Source organism: Halichoerus grypus, chromosome X (genome assembly GCF_964656455.1).
Source record: "Halichoerus grypus chromosome X, mHalGry1.hap1.1, whole genome shotgun sequence".
NCBI lineage: Eukaryota > Metazoa > Chordata > Mammalia > Carnivora > Phocidae > Halichoerus > Halichoerus grypus.
In genome coordinates this window covers 91,775,992-91,790,584 of record NC_135727.1, presented here as the reverse complement: position 1 = coordinate 91,790,584, position 14,593 = coordinate 91,775,992, and the positions used below count along the sequence as shown (strand labels likewise).

The 14,593-nt window shown below is 44.3% G+C and overlaps 1 protein-coding gene across 5 annotated transcripts in view; it reads left to right on the top strand.

Annotated features, from left to right (window-relative positions):
- The window catches only part of RGN (regucalcin), a 17,323-nt gene extending 2,730 nt beyond the window's left edge, over nt 1–14,593 (top strand). For 4 of the 5 annotated variants that reach the window (XM_078065384.1, XM_078065381.1, XM_078065382.1 and 1 more), the window contains exons 3-7: nt 1,407–1,589; nt 9,755–9,970; nt 12,307–12,438; nt 12,807–12,961; nt 14,187–14,593. In XM_078065384.1, the coding sequence (XP_077921510.1) occupies nt 1,407–1,589; nt 9,755–9,970; nt 12,307–12,438; nt 12,807–12,961; nt 14,187–14,237 (737 nt within the window). In that variant the 3' untranslated portion in view covers nt 14,238–14,593. The remainder of the gene's footprint in view (nt 1–1,406; nt 1,590–9,754; nt 9,971–12,306; nt 12,439–12,806; nt 12,962–14,186) is intronic. The other variant, XM_078065385.1, reaches the window with a different exon arrangement.

The window sequence follows — 14,593 nt, the reverse complement described above, 5'->3', positions numbered from 1 at the left end:
TTCTTGTTTTGTGTTAATGGGAAGAGATACCAGGAATTCCTGTGACCTTGGGACAGTCTCATCCCAGAACTGGCGACCTCAAACTTTTTTTTTTTTAATGGGAGGGAACAGCTCTTTAACCCACCCAGGGACTATGAGTGTGACTAGAGGCAAAGTGACTGTGACCAGGGGTCAGAGCCGGGGTGGGGGGGGGGGACCCCACTGCTTTCCTTAGTCTCTCTTTCCCAGCATGTACACATTAGGGGGATATTCTTACCCCTAATCTGCAACCACCCCCAAACCATGGAAAGGGCTTATGGTATCAGGTAACTTAGGAAGTCACACAAGTGAGCTGACAGAAGTCTCCGGGCACAATGAGAATGTGACCCTCCCAACACTGTCCTGCACATTCCCTGGGCCCTTCAATGGCTGGAATCAACTTCTTAACAGGGCTTTGAGTTAAGAGCTGCTCCCAGAGTACCAGCACCTTGCACTTACTGAATAGGTGCTTAGAAAATGTTTTCAAGGGGTGCCTGGGTGGCTCAGTCGGTTAAGCGACCGACTCTTGGTTTCAGCTAATGTCATGATCTCAGGGCCCCGGGAATCGAGCCCCGAGTTGGGCTCCGTGCTCAGCGGTGAGTCTGCTCATCCCTCTCCCTCTGCTCCTCGTCCCCCACACTCTCTCTCTCTCAAATAAATAAATAAAATCTTAAAAAAAAAGAAAATGTTTTCAAAATAAATTCCTCTTTTTGAAAGATTTTATTTATTTATTTGTCAGAGAGAGAGAGAGTACGAGCACTAGCCGGGGGAGGGGGGCGCAGAGGGAGAGGGCGAAGCAGGTTCCCCGCTGAGCAAGGAGCCCAATGTGGGACTCGATCCCAGGACCCTGGGATCATGAACTGAGACACCCAGGCGTCCCACAACTTTCAATTAAATACATGAAATAGGGCCCCTTAAAAAGGATAAGTCCTGGATCAGAGGGAGGGAGAGAGAGTTGCCAGAACTAAACACGGTTTGTGTCTCTGAATTTCCTGGAGATCAGGTGAATCAAGCATCGCTTGCTCCGTGACAGCTACTCCGGGGTCCCCCTGTTCTCCCCCACCCCAGTTAGGAACCCCCAGCCCTTTAAACTTGATGTGGCGCCTGCCCCAGTGTAGGGTAGCTGCAGCGATGTGACTTCTCTGCTTCTCCCACTAGACTAGAAGCTTCCAGGGTTTCATTCACCTTTCTATCTCTGCTGCCCAAGGATACTGCTCAACGAATATACTTGGTTCTATAGCCTTCACCATTCAACAGAAGGGAGAGGGCACTTGCATTGTCAAAAGAGCTGGAATCCTCTTCGAGATGCCAGGTGGCGGGATGTCCGCGGGGTGCCGCTCGGCCACTGGCCCACTGACTCCCTCTGACAGCTGCTTTTGCTTCTGCAGATGCCCCCGTCAGCTCTGTGGCCCTTCGCCAGGGAGGAGGCTATGTCACCACCGTTGGAACAAAGTTCTGTGCTTTGAACTGGGAAGATCAATCAGCAGTAGCCCTGGCCACAGTAGATAAAGACAAGAAAAACAATCGGTTCAATGATGGGAAGGTGGATCCCGCTGGGAGATACTTTGCTGGTACGGTTTATCTCTAGCCCCTATTGACCGAGGTTGGGAGAAAAGCAGGACTTAGGATAAGTCTCCCAGTTGTTATGGTAAAATGTTACTCATAATGCGTCTTGGGTTCTTCTTTTATTATTACTTGAGTTGCTTTTCACTTAAAAAAAAAAAAAATGCTTGGGTGCCTGGGTGGCTCAGTCGTTGGGCATCTGCCTTCGGCTCAGGTCATGATCCCAGGGTCCTGGGATCGAGTCCCACGTCGGGCTCCCTGCTCGGCGGGAAGCCTGCTTCTCCCTCTCCCACTTCCCCTGCTTGTGTTCCCTCTCTCGCTATCTCTGTCTCTGTCAAATAAATAAATAAAATCTTTAAAAAAAAAAAAAAAATCCCGGGGGCTCCTGGCGGGCTTAGTGGGTAGAGCATGTGACTCTTGATCTTGGGGTCGTGAGTTCAGAGTCCCACGCTGGGGGTAGAGTTTACTTAACACAAATGTAAAAATAAATAAATACATAAAATAAAGTCTATTAAAAATTAACTGTTAAAAATAATAAATTAAAAATAATTTAAAAAGTTTTTAAATCCCATGAGAAAAGCTTCAGAAATATTCCTTTCAATTTCTATCTCTGGCAGAGACTAAAATGTGCGTGGTACTTTTATAGTTTAAGTGAGCTCTATTTTTCTATTATTTTGTGTTTTTTTATTTTAAAGACTTTTTTAAATTTTCTTTTTTTAAAGAAACTTTTTTAAAGATTTTATTATTTATTTGACACACACAGAGAGAGAGAGAGAGAGCACAAGCAGGGGGAGTGGCAGGCAGAGGGAGAAGCAGGCTCCCCGCAGAGCAAGGAGCCCGATGCAGGACTCGATCCCAGGACCCCAGACTCGTGATCCGAGCCCAAGGCAGATGCTTAACCATCTGAGCCACCCAGGAGCCCCTAAATGAAGTTTACAATAGAGGTTTTGTGGTAGTTGGTGATGTTTAAATTGGAAATAATTTCGAATTTACAGGGGAAAAAAAGTAAAAATAGAACGAACACCTGTCTATCCTTTACCTAGATTCACCTATTGTCAACATTTTGTCCCATTTGCTCGCTGTCTCTATATATAAACATACTTTTCTCCAGAATCATTTGGAAGTAAGTTGCATATATCACGTGCCTTAACCCCGAAAAATACTTCCAAATATTTGGGAATTTCCCAAAAAAAATGACATACTCTTTTTTTTTTTTTTAATATTTATTTGACAGAGAGAGAGACAGCGAGAGAAGGAGCACAAGCGGGGGAAGTGGGAGAGGGAGAAGCAGGCCTCCCACGGAGCAGGGAGCCTGATGCGGGGCTCGATCCCAGGACCCTGGGATCATGACCTGAGCCGAAGGCAGACGCTTAACGACTGAGCCACCCAGGCGCCCCGAAAAATTACATATTCTTGCATGACCATAGTATAGTTATCAACTTAAAGAAGTTTAACATTGTTACAGTTTTAGCTGATGTACTATCTATACTCCAGTTTTGTCCATGAACCAAATAATGTCCTTTACAGCATTTTTCCCCTCCAGCACAGGATCCAGTCTAGGATTATGTATTGCAGTTAGTTGACATGTCTCTTTAAACCTCTTTCATCTGGGACAGAACTTAGCCTTTCTTGTTTTTTATGACACTGCCGTGTTTGAAGAATACAGTCCCACACAACTCCCCCCGTTTTTAATAGAACATTCCTCATGTTCCTCTTGTTTTTGTGTTTGTCAAATGTTTTCTTGTGATTAGACTGATGCCGTACATTTGTCGCTAGAATACTGCAGAGGTGATGCTCTGTCTTTGTCCAAGTATCCCACCTGGATACCATGTCCCTCACGGGTGATGTTAGTTTTGATCACCTGGTTAAGGTCTTCTCAGATTTCTCTACTGCATGGTTACTATTTTTTCAAAGATTTTATTTATCTATTTTAGAGAAAGAGAGAGAGAGCAGAGGGGCAGAGGGGCAGGGAGAGGGACAAGCAGACTCCGCCCTGAGCATGAGCCCGTCGCAGGGCTCCATCTCACAACCCTGAGATCATGACCTGAGCCGAAAGCAAGAGTCGGAGGCTTAACCGAATGAGCCACCCAGGTGCCCCCATAGTTACTATTTATTTGTGGGGTTTATTAGTTATCTATTGCTGTGTAACAAATTACCCTGAAATTTAGTGGCTTAACATAACAAACATTTTTTTTTATCTCATATAGTTTCTGAAGGTTAAGAGTCTGGATGTGGCTTAGCCAGATGGTTCTAGTTCGAGGCTATATCATGAAGTTGCAGTCAAGCTGTTGGCGGAGGCGACAGCCTCAGAAAGGAGTCTTTCAAGGGCCCTGGAGGATTCGTGTCCAAGCTCAATCACATGGGGTCGGCAGGAGGCTTCAGTTCCTTACCACATGGGCCTCTCCATAGGGCTGCTAGGGACATGGCTTCCCCAGGGCCAGTGATGTGAGGGAGGGGGAGGTGGGAGAGGGAGAGAGAGAATGAGGACACCCAAGACAGAGGCTACAGTCCTACTATAACCAATCTTGGAAGTGACATAACATCATTTCTGCCATGTACTATTGGTCACACAATGATAGAAGGGACTGTATACAAAGGGTGTGAATACTGGGAGGCAGGGGTCATTCGCGGCCATCTTGGAGGCTGGCTACAACACGGGGAGAGATGCCTTAAGACCAACCAAATATCCTGGTCCTCTTCAAAATATCTCCCTTGGGTTTTACATTTGTTGATGATTCTTGCTTGAGCCAGTGTTGACTGTGATGGTTGGAGAATGGCTTACATCCAGCCTTCCGTGAACGTTAACTCTAGTTTCCAATTCAATAGTGCATTTCACGTATGTTCTCATTTACTTCCCCTCATAACAAGTTAGCCAGAGTTGATTCCAAATCCCTGCTGTGTCCATCTCCCCACCCCTCCCCTTCATGTTTGCAAACCTTGCTGCCATGGCCCCGTCTGCTTTCAGCGTGGAAGGTACGTGAGGTCTTGAGCAACCGGCTATGGCTTGTTTCCCGTCTTCCCAGGCTTTACACAACCATAGATCTAGTCCAGGACAGGTGGAAAGATTTAAGATGAGAATCCATTGGAAGCCCTTCTGCCACTAATTTCTGCAGCGTAAAGAAATGGGACTGGATACCCTACCTGCTGTTGAAATTGAGTTTCTCTCTCCTTACAGCTATAGTTTACAGTTCTGTGGCACTTTGTGAGATAAAATAAAGGTGTCCTCGGAAGCCTGAGTCCTTAGCCTGGAGTCCCCAGTTCTTAACCTGTGCCCTGAGGAGACCCCTTAAAATTGTAGGCATCATTGTGGGTGTACAAAGTGGTCATGCGCATCTGCCAGAAGCACCTGAGAACCTTTTTCTAGAGAGTTCATAGCTTTCAGCAGGTGCTAGGAGGTGTCCCTGGACCAGAAAAGGGTAGGGTCATTGGATAGTTGGGATGGAGTCTCGAGGTGGTCGGTAGAATCCTGAAGGTGTCACCACATCCAAAGTCTGAGCTGTCTGTGTCCACTACTAGATAGTGACGTATGAGCCAGGGCTCCAGCATGTTCTTTCCCACTGAGGTAGAACCCTTTCCAATCAGTGGGGAATTCACATTCATGTTCCAGGCATCTCTTTCTGTGAGGCAGACAGTGGGGAGGAATATTAGTGAAACAAACCCAACAGCCCCATAGCCGGAAACTGCTGCATGAACATCATTCTCCCCTGGGAGGGAGGATTTACCCTGTCTTGCTTGCTATTCAGGCTTCCTAACTATTGTCCGTTTTCCTTTAACTCACTTTTTTTTTTTAAGATTTTATTTATTTATTTGAGAGAGAGAGTGAGAGAGAGAGAGAGCACAAGAGGGGGGAGCGGGAGAGGGAGAAGCAGACTCCTTGCTGAGCAGGGAGCCCGATGCGGGACTCGATCCCGGGACTCCAGGATCATGACCTGAGCCGAAGGCAGTCGCTTAACCAACTGAGCCACCCAGGCGCCCTCCTTTAACTCACTTTTATTTCAAATGGAACTTGGTATGCTAGATGAACTTCCCAATTTCTTCATTACAGTCAAATTCCGCTCTGTCCCCCAAGATCATACTCAAGTCTAAGTGTATATCCTATGTGCACTTGAGAAGAACGTGTACTCTGCTACTGTTGAGTGGAGTGTTCAGTAAATGTCACTTAGATTGGTTGATGCTGTTCAGTTTATTTCTTTGCTGATTTTTCTATCTGCTTGTATCTATTACTGAGAGAGGGATGCTGACATCTCCAACTGTAATTATGGATTTGTCTATTTCTCTTTTCAGTTCTGACTTTTGCTTTGTGTATTTTGAAGCTCTATTGTTAAGCACATACAAATTTAGGATTGCTATGTCTCCTTAGTGAATTGACCATTTTCGAATACGTAGGACCCCTATGTATCCCTGATATTTTTCTTTGCTCTAAGTATATTTTGTCTGATGTTAACATAGCCCCTCCAGCTAATATTTTAATCAATATTTGCATGGTGTAGCTTTTCCCATCCTTTCACTTTTACATGATCTATATCATTATATCTGAAGCAAGTTTCTTATAGCCAGCAAATAGTTGGATTTTTAAAAAGTTCATCTTAACAATATCTTAATTGATGTGTTTAGACTATTTCCATTTAGTGTAATTATTGATATGCTTTGACTTAGATCTACCATTTTGTTATTTGTTTCCTCCTTTCCCTCTGTATTTTTTGTTCCTCTGTTTCGCCTTTTCTGCCTCCTTTTAGGTTGCGTGAACCTTCTTTTAGAATTCGATTGTGATTTATCTATGGTGATCTTTCATTGTAACTCTCTATAGTTTTTTAAGGACTTCTGAAGGGATTGCAAAATATACAGTTAACTTTTTATAGTCTATCTAGAACCAAGATTTTACCACTTCAATTGATCATCGCTTCTTTATGCGATAGTTGGCTTTATATACATGCATATAAATCCCGTCAGAAAATGTAATTTTTGCTTTTATTTATTTTTTTTTTTAAGATTTTATTTATTTATTTGACAGAGAGAGACACAGCGAGAGAGGGAATACAAGCAGGGGGAGTGGAAGAGGGAGAAGCAGGCCTCCCGCCGAGCAGGGAGCCCGACGCGGGGCTCGATCCCAGGACCCTGGGATCATGACCCGAGGCGAAGGCAGACGCTTAACGACTGAGCCACCCAGGCGCCCCTAATTTTTGCTTTTAACCATCAGAAATATTTTAAAGAACTGGGGCGCCTGGCTGGCTCAATTGGTGGGCATGCGACTCTTGATCTCGGGGTTGTGAGTTAAAGCCCCATGTTGGGTATAGAGATTACTTAAAAATAAAAAATCTCAAAAAAAGAAAAACAAAATAAAATGTTTAACAAAAAAATATTTTCAAGAACTAAAGAGGAGAACAGCCTATTATATTTACTATTTCTGTTGCTCTTCCTTCATTCTGATGTTCCAAGCTGCCTTCTGGTATCATTTCCCTTCCCTTAAGCAGTTCTGTTAGAGCAGATCTGCTGGCTATGAATTCTCCCAGTTTTACTTCATATGAGAAGATCTTTATTTCACCTTCATTCTTGAAAGATATTTTCACTGAATATAGAATTTTAGGCTGACACTTTTTCTTTCAGCAAATGAAAAATGTGTGCCTTCCGGGGCACCTGGGTGTCTCACTCAGTCGGTTAAGTGTCCGACTCTTGATCTCAGCTCAGGTCTTGATCTCAGGGTCATGAGTTCAAGCCCCCATGTTGGGCTCCACGCTGGGCAAGGAACCTACTTTAGAAAAAGAAAAAGGAAAAAAAAAAGCGTCACTTCCTTCTGATCTCCATGGCTCCTCATGAAAAATCAACAGTCATTGAAATCATTATTCTTCTATATGTCATATGCCATTTTTCTTTCTTTCTTACGGATTTTTATTTGACTTTGGTTTTCAGAATTTTGATTATGATGTGTCTGGGTATAGATTTCTTTGGGATTATCTCCTGTTTTGGGCTTGCTCAGCTTGAATCTATAGTTTTCTGCAATGTTGTTCACATTGGTTAATTTCTTTTTTTATTTTTATTTTTTAAAGATTTTTTTATTTATTTAACAGAGAGAGACACAGCGAGAGAGGGAACACAAGCAGGGGGAGTGGGAGAGGGAGAAGCAGGCTTCCCGCCGAGCAGGGAGCCCGATGCAGGGCTCGATCCCAGGACCCCGGGATCATGACCTGAGCCGAAGGCAGACGCTTAATGACTGAGCCACTCAGGCGCCCTGGTTAATTTCTTTTTTTAATTTTTTTTTTAAGATTTTAATTTTTTTTAAGTAATCTCTAGGCCCAACGTGGGGCTCAAACTCACAACCCCAAGATCAAGAATCACATGCTCTACCGACTGAGCCAGCCAAGCGCCCCTGGATAATTTCTATTGACCTGTCATTCGCTACAGTAACTCCTTCGTCATCTCTATCTTGCTAGCAAACCCATCCGGGCAGTTTCTTTATTTCAGTTATTTTCTTTTTCAGTTCTAAAATTTTTATTTGGCTGTTCGTTGTGTCTTCTACTTCTTTGCATTGCCAAGTCATATTGGGTGGTATCCTAGACCTTTTGACTATTATTTTGAGATCCTGGGTCTTGTTTAAATCCTATGGAGAATGTTGATATATTTGTCCTCATAAGCAATCTATACCTGTGTTTAGGTTCAGAATGTTTTAACAGAAAAGCTCTAGCCTGCTCTCTGTGAGGTGCCATTAGGATCTGGCCCACATGTGGGCCACTCAGTGGCCAGTCTGAGACTTAGGAGTTCTAACCACAACTGCATTCTCAGTCTTCGGTATGCTAATTAGAGCCAGATTCTTGCACATACAAGTAGAAGATGAGCCCAGAAGATCATAAACAACTTTATGGAATTGCATTCCCGAACAACATCCCTCTTGATTATCTCCAGGTACTTTCCATTTTCCTGGAGCTGTCCTTGTCATTCCTCCAACCAGAAACCACCCATCTCTAGGACGGTGCTGTCTCCGGGGCCAAGCAGCAGGAGGATAGAGAGAAGAGAGAGAGAGAGAGAAACCACAAAAGCAGCAGTGTTTGGCTCTGCCCTTTTGGAGCTGTGGCTTCACCCAGTTGGAGAGGAATGTCCCCTTCCCCTGAGTCTTGATTTCTGCAGTTTCCCGTTGCCGGCCACTCTGCTGTTACTACCCTTGCTGCAGAGGATAGCCTGCAGACTGGAGAAAGGAGTGAAAAAGAACCAAGGCCTTTCTTCCACTCTCCGAGCCTCAGGAGTTTCCTCTTCTGCTCCCTGAGCCAGATTGAGAGGGTTTCTCTTGGCTCTCTGTCTTCACCACAGTGCTCACTTCCAAGCTGCAGGCTGCGTTGAGTTCAGGCTGGGACATACTGGAGAATAAAATGGAGAACTTGCCACCAATTAGGCAGCACTGCAAATTCCGCTGTTCTTCCCTGGGCTGCCTGATATTTACTTTTCAGAGTTTCTCAAATAGCTCCACTTTGTCCAGATTGTGTAATCGCGCTCAGTGGGAGAAAGTGGGGTTGGTGGAGATGTATTCCTTCTTATCCGGAACCAGACCTGTCGGTGTAATTTTTATTTGCATCATAAGCAAGGTAGTCATTTCTTTTTAATGTAGGACCCAGATTGGGATTGTAGAATAGTTTCTTTGACTTTTAATTTTTTTTAAAGATTTATTTATTCTTAAAAAAAAAATTTAAAAAAAAAGGGGGCGCCTGTGCGGCTCAGTCATTAAGCGTCTGCCTTCCGCTCAGGTCATGATCCCAGGGTCCTGGGATCGAGCCCCACATCGGGCTCCCTGCTCCACAGGAAGCCTGCTTCTCCCTCTCCCTCTGCCCCTGCTTGTGTTCCCTCTCTCGCTGTGTCTCTCTCTGTCAAATAAATAAAATCTTAAAAAAAAAAATTAAAGATTTATTGATTTATTTTGACAGAGAGGGTGGGAGCACAAGCAGGGGGAGGGGCAGAGGCCAGGGGAGAAGCAGGCTTCCCACGGAGCAGGGAGCCCGATGCGGGACTCGATCCCAGGGCTCTGGGATCATGACCTGAGCCAAAGGCAGACGCTCAACTGACTGAGCCACCCAGTTGTCCCTAGTTTCCTTGATTTAATGATGGGAAAGGAACCCTGGTCATAAAAGATGGTGTAGGGCACAGGGCAAGGTGCTGTGGAGCTAAACTCAGTGCTTTTGGGGTCTTGTAGGCACCATGGCCGAGGAGACAGCCCCCGCGGTTCTGGAGCGGCACCAGGGGTCCCTGTACTCCCTCTTTCCTGACCACCACGTGGAAAAGTATTTTGACCAGGTGGACATCTCCAATGGTTTGGATTGGTCCCTGGACCATAAAATCTTCTATTACATTGACAGCCTGTCCTACTCCGTGGATGCCTTTGACTATGACCTGCAGACAGGAAAGATCTGTACGTACTTTTTCATTATCCTTCTTAATACTGCTGGGATTTTTTTTCATATGTGTGTAACTAGGAAGCTGCCTCTTCTTCGACTCGTATGAAAAGGCCCTTACTTGTCAAATAAAGAACTGGCTGATGTGATTATTCCAACAGAGTCATAATTACCCAGACTCGACTATGCTGCCAGTCAAACCATGGCCCTCAACACACCTAACTGCGGCCACCATTGGCATAATATGAATAGATCCTTCATCCCCCTTCTTGCTACCATCACTAGAAAGAGGCTCACCGTGCAATGGATCCTGTTCTACCAGAGGTGCCTATAGGCAAATAATATACAGCAGAATGAGCTAAAGGAACGGAATGGAAAGTTAAGGTTTGGGATTGAAATTTCTCATTTGTACTCGAGTTAACCAGAGGCAAATACTCAGAGACGAATTAATAATCTTCCAAAATGGAAGAGTTTAAAAAGTAGCTGCAGAGTGTTCAATTCCATCAGTGGGTTCGACACGAGCTATAGTTGGAAACTGGGAAGGAAGGAGTTCTTGAGAATTTAGAAGGGAACACTTGAAACTGTTTTGTGAAAGGTGCCAAACCGCAAGAGCAAAAGCAATAATAAAAATGACCTGGAAAAAAAAAATCACAAGACTCGTGTAGATTTAACGAGAGGCAAGTTATTTCAGTACAGATGTTTTGCTTTGAAATACAGAGTGCTCTTTTTTATGACTGTTTTTACCCATTTTTACTGACACATGGTTTTAACTTTTTTTTTCCATTATACCTCGATGCAATTACTATAATGACCTGGATTTTCTAGTGTAAAGTTCCTCTGGAATTTGATGGGGTTTTTTTTTGTATACTGTTATTCCCTCTTTTGGGCCAGCCAGTTGGCTCCAGAATACCCCTCCTTTCAGAAATAAGGTCTTTTTTTTTTTTTTTTAAGATTTTATTTATTTATTTGACAGAGAGAGAGACAGCTAGAGAGGGAACACAAGCAGGGGGAGTGGGAGAGGGAGAAGCAGGCTTCCCGCTGAGCAGGGAGCCTGATGCGGGGCTCGATCCCAGGACCCTGGGATCATGACCTGAGCCGAAGGCAGACGCTTAACGACTGAGCCACCCAGGCGCCCCAGAAATAAGGTCTTTAATATTGAGTTTTGATAAGATGATTTTGGAGCATTCAGTCCGGCAGAAACAGAAGGCACACATCTTACTAGTTTTTGCGTATGAACAGTTCACATGGTACCATTAAGTTGCCTTCTAGATCTTGGAGTTAATCAAAGTCAGCATTTTTACAAGGAAAAACAGCAAAAGTCTAACCGCAGACCGAAATGTATCCGAGGTGGGTGTGCAGAGCTTCAGTTCAGGTCAACCTCAAAAAGAACTATTGGTGGGGCGCCTGGGCGGCTCAGTTGGTTAAGTGACTGCCTTCGGCTCAGGTCATGATCCTGGAGTCCTGCGATCGAGTCCCGCATTGGGCTCCCTGCTCAGCGGGGGGTCTGCTTGTCCCTCTGACCCTCTTCCCTCTCGTGCTCTCTGTCTCTCATTCTCTCTCTCAAATAAATAAATAAAATCTTTAAAAAAAAAAAAGAACTATTGGTATTTTATTAAGAATTCTACTTCCTTTTAGGGGCACCTGGGTGGCTCAGCCGGTTAAGCATTTGCCTTTGGCTCAGGTCATGATCCCAGGGTCCTGGGATCGAGTCCGTCATCAGGCTCCCTGCTCAGTGGGGAGCCTGCTTCTCCCTCTCCCCCTGCCCCTGCTTGTGTGCTCTCTCTTTCTTTCTCTCTCTGTCAAAGAAATAAATAAAATCTTAAGAAAAAGAATTCTCCTTCCTTTTTCCTCTCTTCCCCTGAAAGCTTAGACAGATACGTCTGTACGCAAACTAAAGAGAGAGTAATCACCCCCAAGTCATGTGGTAAAAATCCTCTGTCGAGGAGTGCCCACTCATGTTTCTGGACATTTTTGCTTTATTTTTTTTTTAATTTAAAGATTTTATCTATTTATCTGAGAAGGAGAGCACAAGCAAGGGGAGAGGCAGAGGCAGAGGAAGAAGCAGGCTCCCCGCTGAGCCCCGATGCAGGGCTCGATCCCAGGACCCTGGGATCATGACCTGAGCCGAAGGCAGACGCTTAACCGACTGAGCCACTCAGGTGCCCCTGGACATTTTTGTTTTAGAGTTAGGAATTCTTCTGAACCATCCCACGTGCCAGACCCTGGATAAGCAAAAGTGATCAGGATTTACAGTCAGCTTGAGAGCTCCTTGTCTGATGCTCAGTATTGAGTGGCCTGTCGTTTTATCTGTGTGTGTGTGTGTGTGTGTGTGTGTTTGTGTTTTTAACCCTAGCCAACCGCAGAAGTATTTACAAGCTGGAGAAAGAAGAACAAATTCCAGACGGAATGTGTATCGATGTTGAGGGGAAGCTCTGGGTGGCCTGTTACAATGGAGGAAGAGTGATTCGTTTAGATCCGGAGACAGGTAGGCCTGCAACAGAATTTTTTTAAAAATCCCTGCCATGTCTAGAAAAAAACGAGACGCTAGCGACTAGAGAAACTTCATTACTAATAAAGTTCTATAGAGATATATTCAGAGGTCTCAATAGGATGATTTTGGAAATAAAGGCCCGAGATAGGGCCCCAAATTTATAGTCAGAACTTCTTTTCCTGTGGAGGTAAGTCTTTTTGCCCAAAACAAATTGTCAGGGAAGGTAGGTTAAATACCTGGCTGAAGTCTGACCTCCACAATCCTTTTTGAATATCCCTAACTCTCGGCAAGGGGTCCCGAACGGTTGTGCATGTTGGAAATTTGCTAGAGCTGGACTTTCAATAAAATATTTGGTGATCTAGGGAAAAGACTCCAAACTGTGAAGTTGCCTGTTGTTAAAACAACTTCATGCTGCTTCGGAGGGAAGGACTACTCTGAAATGTATGTGACCTGTGCCCGGGACGGAATGGACCCCGAGGTTCTTCTGCAGCAGCCTGAAGCTGGTGGAATTTTCAAGGTGATCTGGCTCTTTCTTTTATGTTGAGGGTGAGGTGGGACATCCTTGGCTAAGTAACTGAATGATTACTGCTTTTTCTTTTTTTTTTATTTGTTTGAGAGAGACTGCGCACGCTCGAGAGAGAGAGAGAGCATGAGCAGGGGGGAGGGGTAGAGAGAGAAGGAGGACTCCCCACTGAGCAGGGACCCTGACGTGGGGCTCGATCCCAGGACCCCAGGATCATGACCTGAGCCAAAGGCAGACGCCCAACTGACTGAGCCACCCAGGCGCCCCAATAAGTGCTTTTTCATACTTCCAAAACATAATTCTATTTAGCATTTTTTTTTAGAGAGAGAGAGAGCAGGTATGTGTGTGTGCATGTGCCCACACAAGTTGGGGCAGGGAGGGCAGAGGGAGAGGGGGAGAGAGAAAATCTTAAACAGGCTCCACGACCAGCATGGAGCCGGACCTGGGGCTTGATCTCAAGACCCTGAGATCATGACCTGAGCCGAAGGCAGACGCTTAACCAACTGAGCCACCCAGGCATCCCTCATTTTTAAGTTCATCATGCTATACTTTTAAAAACATTTTATTTAGATTTCCTAGGCTGTAACTCCAAGATAACGTGTGTAGCCTACTTTGTACAGTACTTCAAAATAGTTTTGTGCTTCAGTAGTAGTGTTTGCTGAAATTCTGTAAATCTAGAATGGGCTTGGAAAACCAGTGTTTGAAACATGTTTATGAGATCAGTTGATTGTTTTGGTGTCACAGGAATATCTTTGGGTTTCTTAACTTACTTTTTGCAACAAAACAAACACTGAAGGGGCACCTGGGTGGCTGAGATGGTTAATCGTCTGCCTTGGGCTCAGGTCATGATCCCAGGGTTCTGGGATCGAGTCCAGCATCGGGCTCCTTGCTCAGGGGAGAGACTGCTTCTCCCTCTGCCTGCCGCTCTCCCTGCTTGTGCTCTCTCTCTCTGACAAATAAATAAAATCTCTTAAAAAAGAAAAGAGGAAGAGGGCAGGAATAAATTCAGTTTTAAATCGAAGATAGTTCTTAGTTGGATTATTATCAATGTGAATAATTGGGTTGGACCTAATCTAATCAAGTAATTCCTTTTTATGATAGGAAATAAAACAAAGATAATTGGTGGCTAAATATATTATTATGAATCATAAAGATGCTTTTGAAGATGACCTGTGAATTACCTTTTAGCAAAGTTTCTCTCTTTTCTTTTTTTTAACAGATAACTGGCCTGGGGGTCAAAGGAATTCCTCCCTATCCCTACGCAGGATGAGTGGCAGGCCTTCTTTCCTACTGGAGGAACTTTTGAAGAAACATAGAAAATTCTAGAGCTGAAATTTCAATCTAGTTACAAAAAAGCTAAAGAAATGATATTATTAACAGGGTTAATTTTTTTTTACAATTTTTAAAAGGTAGAGCATTTTAGTAAGGGGTGACAGGTAGTTTGATAACACACTAAAAAGCCTTCTGCAAGGGTAATATAGAATTATAAAGAATTGTTCAACTGTCAATCAGCCTCTTGATTCTTTGCAAATTGCTAGAAGGGGAGGGGGGACCATGTCTGTTCTGCATTCCATACTTATTATACCTAAAGCTTCAAAAAACTAATAAATAATGGCTTAGTAATGA